We start from the raw sequence: 9,562 nt of genomic DNA, 5'->3' as shown, positions 1-9,562 counted from the left end.
AAATTATTAGTTAGAGCAACAAAGAGATTAGAGTGTCCGAGGTGGCAACAGTAAATGTGTTGAAATTATGGGTTCAGAAATATTACTTCTGACAAAAAATACATTACAGTTAACAAGCAAGAACATACAAAGGTGGCATCTGTCAAATATATTGAAATCTAGGAAAATTAAATGTTGCCTACTAAGCTGGCATAAGGAATATCTATACTCTGATCACTAAAGGTTTCTGGCAGCCCAGGAATGAAGCAAAGGATGATGCGTTGCTTTCGCTTGTTCCAACCTTTTTGCTTTCTATCATGATAAAGAAAACTATATTTTCTTTTGTGAGAGTAAAGAGATTCTTGAAAGGGGAATGTAAACCCCCCAAAAAAGTGTTCATCAAAGGAGAAGACTTTGAGAAAGGCAGCAGATGACTGGTGAACTAAAGGCAAAAGAAATATGCTCAGCTGGAACTTAAAATAAGTAAAGCCTCTGATAAAAGATTACATTCTCAATCATGAGAAGTTCATATGTCTGTAGATGTCCATCACTGCGAATCAGATGTGCAGATAGGGGAAATACTAGGAACCTACTGGCTACTACCCACTGGCATCAGTTCAGATTTTAGGAAGCAATCCACCATGGACCTCAATTTACAAATGTAAAACAAGACACTTGGCAATTGTTCTGCTTGTGAGTCAAGTACCTAACTCAATCCTCAAAACAAAACAAAAAGTACCTAACTCGGGACACCCAGGACCATAAATGTACATCAGCAATTTCACTGATGTGCCTTTGGCCTAAAATTAGTAGATGTAAGCTCATTTGGAAACACAGAAGAAAGAACATGTGCAATATCTGAAAGTTGGCTGACTACAAGTATCATCAAAGGAAATAAGCCAAATCATAAGTAGATGTAGCTCATCAGGAAAATAATTGGTTAGATACGAGAAATAAGCCAAATCATAAGTAGATGCAGTGGGCTCTTGTAAATTACAGTCATGTGCAATTTATAAAAGTTACAAGTGATTTTTTTTTAAAGAAATCAATTCCTTCCAGTTATGCGTTAACAGTTGCTCGTAATAGCAATATGGGTTTTGCTCAGCCATATGAAGATTAGTGAATCAGAAAGGTATTCACAAAGGGGTATGCAACAATTCAGATAATGAACCGCATGAAAATTCAATAGATACTATGAGTTAGACCTTGTGTCCTTGTCCCAAACCCAGAAATAATCTCAAGACAGTGTCCTTGTCTTCCTAACTTATCCAGTGAGTGCCCGCCTACTCCTACCTCAGTTGTTTCTGTAGCAGCCCCAGAGAGTGTCCTTCCCTTTAATGAGCATCATAAGTGTCTCGTCTATGCATCACAGTTAGGCACAATCTCAAGACATTTGCAGTTTTGCACCATCCTCCAAACTGAAACAAGAACCCAGATCAAAGAGCTACTTAATGCTAACCAGTAACCACCGATAAGATATCACCATATTTGAGTTGTTGGTTTCATTTAGCCCTAAGCATTATCCCTATACAAAAGAAGATTCCTCACAGCACCCTTCTATGCGATGACATATAGTTTAAATTCTAAAATTACAATGTTCTTTCTCCTGCATGGTTCGGAAGAAAAAAAATACAATGTTCTACAGTTCATGAACAGTTTCAGATGATCTAATTAGTACTGAAGCAAAACTCAGGTAATATTGATCTTATCATCTACTGCAATAGAAAGAATGACAAGATTGGTACTAAGAAGTCAATGCTAACTTTACTTTGAGCATTCTTGTAAGTAAAGCTTCAGGAATATGAAGATAGCTTCAAACCGATACAAGAACACAAGCAAAGCAGCATGCACCAGAAATCACATGATTCCTAAGCTATCACAAATTGGCGCAATACAGTAAGGTGGCATGACTACGAAAAACTTATCTCCCCATGAGATTAACCAATACCAATTAAAATCTGAATATGAAAATTAGACTAGAATAATTATAGGTAAGAAATTAATGGAGTGGTACTAAGAAGAGAAATATTAGCTAGTATCACATTACAGAGTCACATTACAGAGTCACATCACATGTTCAATTTATCCCCGGTGCCACCTCTCTTCATCCATGGAAGGCTCCCCGCTTCTGAACAATCATCTGAGCCGGCCGGTAACTTGCCCTTCAGATTAGACCACTGCCAAATCTTGGACATGGAGAAGCTCTCCCCTTTGTTCCGTGCGCAAATTTTCTTTCCCTCCATAATGTCGGCATTCACACAACTTAGACCCGGAGGTCTTGTTCTCATCGCACCATTTCTTGTTCGGCCCGGCTGGAGAGCCACCTGAAGCTCAGAAGTCCCAAGAACATACTGGTAGGTGCCCATAGAGAAGCATTTCCTTGCATCCAAACTGCTGCTGCTACTCTCTCCTTCCTCCCTCCTCAGCACAGCAGAATCGCCGTGTCCACCTTCAACAGCACCCTGGGTGCCGACATTCTTGAACTTGCCGAGCCTCACCGGGAACACTCTTTTCTCGACCACCGGCGTCTGCAACCCCTCCGAGGACTTCTGCGCGGGCAATCCGAAACCATCCTCGCAGCACTCCGACAGCCGCCCTTCCTCCAAGCCCTCATCGAAATCGAACATCGGGTTATTCTCGGCTGTCAGCCCTGGGGCGAAGAGCACCCCGCGGCAGAGCGGGCACGTCGAGTTGGACAGCAGCCATGTGTCGATGCAGTTCAGGTGGAAGGCGTGCCCGCAGAGCGGCAGCAGCCGGAGCCTGTCCTCGGCGTCGAATTCGCACAGGCAGACGGCGCAGTCGAAGGGCTCCTTGTCGCCGCCGCCGCCGCCCACGACGATCTCCCGGTAGGAGAAGACGGGCAGCGCGTCGATGAAGGCCTGGTCCAGGCCGGAGTCGTGGAGGTGGAACAGCTGCTGCAGCTGGCGCTGCAGCGCCGCGTCGGCCTCCCCGGGCCCCTGCCCCGCCGCGGCCGCCGAGCCGCCTCGGCGGCGGTGCTGCTTCTTCATGAGCAGGCGCACGAGGAGGTGGAGCAGGCCGGAGATGAAGAACACCACCGCGAGGATGACGATGATGAAGAGCACCGCGGGGCTAATCTTGCCGCCACCCCCGCCGGAGGAGCCCTGCTGCGCCTGCGGCAGCGGCGCGGGCGGCGGCGGGGCGGCAGCGGCAGCGGGGTATGAGTACGGGAGCTCGTCCCTGGCGACGAAGGCGCCATGGAGGCGGCGCGGGTAACCGTACGCGGCCGCCGTCGCCGGCGCGGAGGATCCGGGCGAGGACGAGACCGCTTCAGCCATGTCTCCTAGAGGCTCCGCCACCCCCGCATCTCATCTGATCCGACAGGCCAGAGATGCGATCTTTGGCGAGGAACCGGCAGCAATCCCGGCCGAAAAGGAGCGCAAAAGCGGTGGCGGGAGGGCACCTAAAAGCGGCGGGCTGGTGCGGCCCGGGGGGAAGCGTCCAAGGCGCTAGGGACCAAGAAACCCCCGGAGGCTTCCGCCGGTCGGAGGGCGGGCAGGTGGACACGCCGCGGATGGGGAGGAGGCGGAGGATTGTGGTGGAAATCGGTGGCTGTGTGGGGAGAAGGGGGAGGAGGAGTGGAGGGGAGTGGTGGGAGCGCACGAGCTGGGGCGGGGGAAAGGCGAAAGCGACGGCGGTGGCGAGCGGTGGCGTCGGCCCTGGGCTGGGACTGGGAGGGGCTCGGTGGAGTATATTTTTGTGGTGGTGCGGTCGCTTTCAGCCGCAACGATCGTTGGAAGTCGCGGTTGCCCCCGGTTGCGCTTGCGAGGACAGTAGAGGCGACGCGATGGGCCCGTGCCCTGCCGCCCAGTGCAGGTGGGGGCCGTGGCAGCTTGCTGCCCTGTCCGGTGTTTGTTTGAAATGGCTATGCCACTGCTGCTGCTCTTGGACTTGGCTCATCGGTAGACCCACACCAGACGGGCCCGGGCCGGTGTATCATGCTAGCACCGTGTAAATAGAAAGAAATCTCTACTATTAACTCAAAATCAGATCATATTTTACCAAAATCTCGCCTCAATCAGAACCTTCCTGTCTCCCCCCTACCCATACTCATATAGATCAAATCTTACCAAAATTTCACGTAACTCAAAACCTTCCCTTTTTTTTTCTCCCTACCCATACTCGAATAAAATCTAAAAATTATCATAATCTAAAATATGATGGGTAAGATCTATGTCGGACCCCATTGGTACTGAACCACTAGACTGCATATGCCACCATTGCAGCGGAAAGACAATTAGTTGGTCGAATTAAGTACCTCAAGGAGAGAGTATGGAGTAAGGTGAAGGGCGGAAGGGGTGGATGGAAAAAAAATCTTATCTTATGGGGGCAAAGAGGTGCTCATCAAATCTGTCGCTCAAGCAATCCCCGTCTATTCGATGTCTTGTTTTAAACTTCCCCGAGGGTTGAGTCAGCACATCAATTCTATCATTCTGAAGTTCTGGTGGGGTAGTAGACGTGGAGAGAGGAAATCATGTTGGGTCTCGTGGGAAGTTATGACCAGGCCAAAATATGAAGTGGGTCTTGGTTTTCGAGATATTGAACTCTTCAATTTGGCCCTACTTGCTAGGCAAGCATGGTGAATTATGCAGTCCCCAAATACCCTTAGTGCAAGAATCTTGAAGGCTCGGTATTTCCAGAACACAAAGTTTCTTGCTGCTGAACTTGGAAGTAATCCATCTCAGATTTGGAGAGCTATAATGGAAGGTAAAGAAATTCTTACTCATGGGCTTATAAGGAGAATTGGTGACGATACCTCGACCAACATGTGGTAGCAAAATTGGTTACCCAGGAACATTCCATGCGTCCGCTGGCCTGTTTATCACCGAATAGACCGCAAATGGTCTCTGAACTCATGCTACCTAACATGGCCACATGAAACCGGGAGCTGATCAATAGTGTTTTCCTTCCTAATGATGCGGAGCTAATTCTGAATATACCAATTAGTACAAGGCAGTGTGAGGATTTTTGGGCCTCGGCACATGATAAAAAAGGTGAATTTTTAGTGCGGTCTGCTTATAGAATGCTAGTGGCAACGATGATTCGACGTGAAGCATGGTTAGAAGGCAGATCGAGTTCTTCTAAAAATGCAAAGGAATGCACCAGCTGGTCAAAATTGTGGAAAACAGATGTCCCATCCAAGGTGAGGGTGTTTTCGTGGAGACTTGCCCACTGCTCACTACCTACTGCCGATGTGAGACAGCACCGAAGCATGGCAACTTCTTCTACTTGTGCACTGTGCGGTACAGATGACTCGTGGATTGATAACCCACAAGTATAGGGGATCGCAACAGTTTTCGAGGGTAGAGTATTCAACCCAAATTTATTGATTCGACACAAGGGGAGCCAAAGAATATTCTCAAGTATTAACAGTTGAGTTGTCAATTCAACCACACCTGAAAGACTTAATATCTGCAACAAAGTATTTAGTAGCAAAGTAGTATGGAAGTAACGGTAACGGTGGCAAAAGTAACAGTAGTAGTTTTTGTAGCAATTGTAACAGTGGCAACGGAAAAGTAACTAAGCAAATATCTGTTGGGGAACGTTGCAGAAAATTAAAATTTTTCCTACGGTTTCACCAAGATCCATCTATGAGTTCATCTAAGCAACGAGTCAAGGGAGAGAGTTTGCATCTACATACCACTTGTAGATCACGAGCGGAAGCTAGCCAAGGGGATGGTGATGATGGAGTCGTACTCGAACGTGATTCGGATCACCGATGTCTAAGTGCTGAACGGACAGCACCTCCGCGTTCAACACACGTACGGGACGGGAGACGTCTCCTCCTTCTTGATCCAGTAAGGGGGAAGGAGAGGTTGAGGAAGATTGCTCCAACGGCAGCACGACGGCGTGGTGTAGTTGGTGTAGCAGTACTCCGACAGGGCTTCGCCAAGCATATACGGAGGAGGAGAGGTGTTGGGGAGGGGAGGGGCTGCGCCTTGGCTTGTGTTAAGCTCCCATGCGCCTCCCCACTATATATAGGGGTGGAGGGGCTGGTTTCTTGCCCTCCAAGTCCATTGGGGCGTTGGCCAAGGTGGGAGGAAAGAAATCCCATCATTTCCTTCCCCACCGATTGTTATCCCCCCTTTTTAGGGATCTTGATCTTATCCCTTCGGGATATGATCTTATTCCTTCTAAGGGGGGATCTTGGTGCGCCTTGACCAGGGGTGTGGGGCCTTTCCCCCACTACTCACGTTCATGTGGGTCCCCCCATGCAGGTGGGCCCCACTCCGGAACCTTCTAGAACCTTCCCGGTACAATACCGAAAAATCCCGAACATTTTCCGGTGGCCAAAATAGGACTTCCCATATATAAATCTTTACCTCCGGACCATTCCGGAACTCCTCGTGACGTCCGGGATCTCATCCGGGACTCCGAACAACATTCGGTAACCACATACAAACTTCCTTTATAACCCTAGCGTCATCGAACCTTAAGTGTGTAGACCCTACGGGTTCGGGAGACATGTAGACATGACCGAGACGTTCTCCGGTCAATAACCAACAGAGGGATCTGGATACCCATGTTGGCTCCCACATGCTTCTCGATGTTGTCATCGGATGAACCACGATGTCGAGGATTCGATCAAACCCTGTATACAATTCCCTTTATCAATCGGTACGTTACTTGCCCGAGACTCGATCGTCGGTATCCCAATACCTTGTTCAGTCTCGTTACCGGCAAGTCACTTTACTCGTACCGTAATGCATGATCTCGTGGCCAACACTTTGGTCACCTTGAGCTCATTATGATGATGCATTACCGAGTGGGCCCAGAGATACCTCTCCGTCATACGGAGTGACAAATCCCAGTCTCGATCCGTGTCAACCCAACAACTACTTTCGGAGATACCTGTAATGCACCTTTATAGTCACCCAGTTACGTTGTGACGTTTGATACACCCAAGGCACTCCTACGGTATCCGGGAGTTACACGATCTCATGGTTTAAGGAAGAGATACTTGACATTGGCAAAGCTCTAGCAAACGAACTAAACGACCTTTGTGCTATGCTTAGGATTGGGTCTTGTCCATCACATCATTCTCCTAATGATGTGATCCCGTTATCAACGACATCCAATGTCCATAGCCAGGAAATCATGACTATCTGTTGATCACAACGAGCTAGTCAACTAGAGGCTCACTAGGGACATATTGAGGTCTATGTATTCACACGTGTATTACGATTTCCGGATAATACAGTTATAGCATGAATAAAAGACAATTATCATGAACAATGAAATATAATAATACTTTTATTATTGCCTCTAGGGCATATTTCCAACAGTCTCCCACTTGCACTAGAGTCACCAATCTAGTTACATTGTGATGAATCGAACACCCATAGAGTTCTGGTGTTGATCATGTTTAGCTCGCGAGAGAGGTTTAGTCAACGGATCTGCGACATTTAGATCCGTATGTACTTTGCAAATTTCTATGTCTCCATCTTGAACATTTTCACGGATGGAGTTGAAACGACGCTTGATGTGCCTGGTCTTCTTGTGAAACCTGGGCTCCTTGGCAAGGGCAATAGCTCCAGTGTTGTCACAGAAGAGTTTGATTGGCCCCGACGCATTGGGTATGACTCCTAGGTCGGTGATGAACTCCTTCACCCAAATCGCTTCATGTGCTGCCTCCGAGGCTGCCATGTACTCCGCTTCACACGTAGATCCCGCCACGACGCTCTGCTTGCAGCTGCACCAGCTTACTGCTCCACCATTCAACATATACATGTATCCGGTTTGTGACTTAGAGTCATCCAGATCTGAGTCGAAGCTAGCGTCGACGTAACCCTTTACGACGAGCTCTTCGTCTCCTCCATAAACGAGAAACATGTCCTTCGTCCTTTTCAGGTACTTCAGGATATTCTTGACCGCTGTCCAGTGTTCCTTGCCGGGATTACTTTGGTATCTTGCTACCAAACTTACGGCAAGGTTTACATCGGGTCTGGTACACATCATGGCATACATAATAGATCCTATGGCTGAAGCATAGGGGATGACACTCATCTCTTCTTTATCTTTTGCCGTGGTCGGTGACTGAGCCGAGCTCAGTCTCACACCTTGTAACATAGGCAAGAACCCCTTCTTGGACTGATCCATTTTGAACCTCTTCAAAATCTTATCAAGGTATGTGCTTTGTGAAAGACCTATGAGGCGTCTCGATCTATCTCTATAGATCTTGATGCCTAATATATAAGCAGCTTCTCCAAGGTCCTTCATTGAAAAACATTTGTTCAAGTAGGCCTTAATGCTGTCCAGAAGTTCTATATTATTTCCCATCAGGAGTATGTCATCTACATATAATATGAGAAATGCTACAGAGCTCCCACTCACTTTCTTGTAAACGCAGGCTTCTCCATAAGTCTGCATAAACCCAAACGCTTTGATCATCTCATCAAAGCGAATGTTCCAACTCTGAGATGCTTGCACCAGTCCATAAATGGATCGCTGGAGCTTGCATACTTTGTTAGCGTTCCGAGGATCGACAAAACCTTCCGGCTGCATCATATACAGCTCTTCCTTAAGATGTCCGTTAAGGAATGCCGTTTTGACGTCCATCTGCCATATCTCATAATCATAGTATGCGGCAATTGCTAACATGATTCGGACGGACTTTAGCTTCGCTACGGGAGAGAATGTCTCGTCATAGTCAATCCCTTGAACCTGTCGATAACCCTTAGCGACAAGTCGAGCTTTATAGATGGTGACATTACCATCCGCGTCTGTCTTCTTCTTAAAGATCCATTTGTTTTCTATCGCTCGCCGACCATCGGGCAAGTCTTTCAAAGTCCATACTTTGTTTTCATACATGGATTCTATCTCGGATTTCATGGCTTCAAGCCATTTGTGGGCCCGCCATCGCTTCTTCATAGTTCGAAGGTTCACCGTTGTCTAACAACATGATTTCCAGGACGGGGTTGCCGTACCACTCTGGTGCGGAACGTGTCCTTGTGGACCTACGAAGTTCAGTAGCAACTTGATCCGAAGTACCTTGATCATCATCATTGGTTTCCTCTTCAGTTGGTGTGGGCATCACAGGAACATTTTCCTGAGCTGCACCACTTTCCCGTTCGAGAGGTAGTACTTCATCGAGTTCTACTTTCCTCCCACTTACTTCTTTCGAGAGAAACTCTTTTTCCAGAAAGCATCCGTTCTTGGCAACAAAGATTTTGCCCTCGGATCTTAAGTAGAAGGTATACCCGACAGTTTCCTTAGGGTATCCTATGAAGACGCATTTTTCCGACTTGGGTTCGAGCTTTTCAGGTTGAAGTTTCTTGACATAAGCATCGCATCCCCAAACTTTTAGAAACGACAGCTTAGGTTTCTTCCCAAACCATAATTCATACGGTGTCGTCTCAACGGATTTAGACGGTGCCCTATTTAAAGCGAATGTAGCTGTCTCTAGAGCGTATCCCCAAAATGATAGCGGTAAATCAGTAAGAGACATCATAGACCGCACCATATCCAATAGAGTGCGATTACGACGTTCGGACACACCGTTTCGCTGAGGTGTTCCAGGCGGCGTGAGTTGTGAAACGATTCCACATTTCCTTAAGTGTGTGCC

The 9,562-nt window shown here is 47.5% G+C and overlaps 1 protein-coding gene across 1 annotated transcript; it reads right to left on the bottom strand.

Moving 5' to 3' along the window:
* Positions 1-1,916: 1,916 nt before the first annotated feature.
* Positions 1,917-3,664, bottom strand: LOC119329680 (RING-H2 finger protein ATL46-like). Its single transcript, XM_037602744.1, has one exon. The coding sequence runs from the start codon at positions 3,273-3,275 to the stop codon at positions 2,049-2,051; it is 1,227 nt and encodes a 408-aa protein (XP_037458641.1). The 5' UTR covers positions 3,276-3,664; the 3' UTR covers positions 1,917-2,048.
* Between the last annotated feature and the right edge of the window lie 5,898 nt (positions 3,665-9,562).

This window comes from Triticum dicoccoides, chromosome 7A (genome assembly GCF_002162155.2).
Source record: "Triticum dicoccoides isolate Atlit2015 ecotype Zavitan chromosome 7A, WEW_v2.0, whole genome shotgun sequence".
Classification (NCBI taxonomy): Eukaryota; Viridiplantae; Streptophyta; class Magnoliopsida; order Poales; family Poaceae; genus Triticum; species Triticum dicoccoides.
The sequence above is the reverse complement of the archived record's forward strand: the minus strand, read 5'-3'. Positions and strand labels throughout refer to the sequence as shown.

Bases quoted from the DNA above. Each gene is read 5' to 3' on its own strand.
- LOC119329680 (XM_037602744.1), bottom strand. From the start codon at position 3,275: ATGGCTGAAGCGGTCTCGTCCTCGCCCGGATCCTCCGCGCCGGCGACG.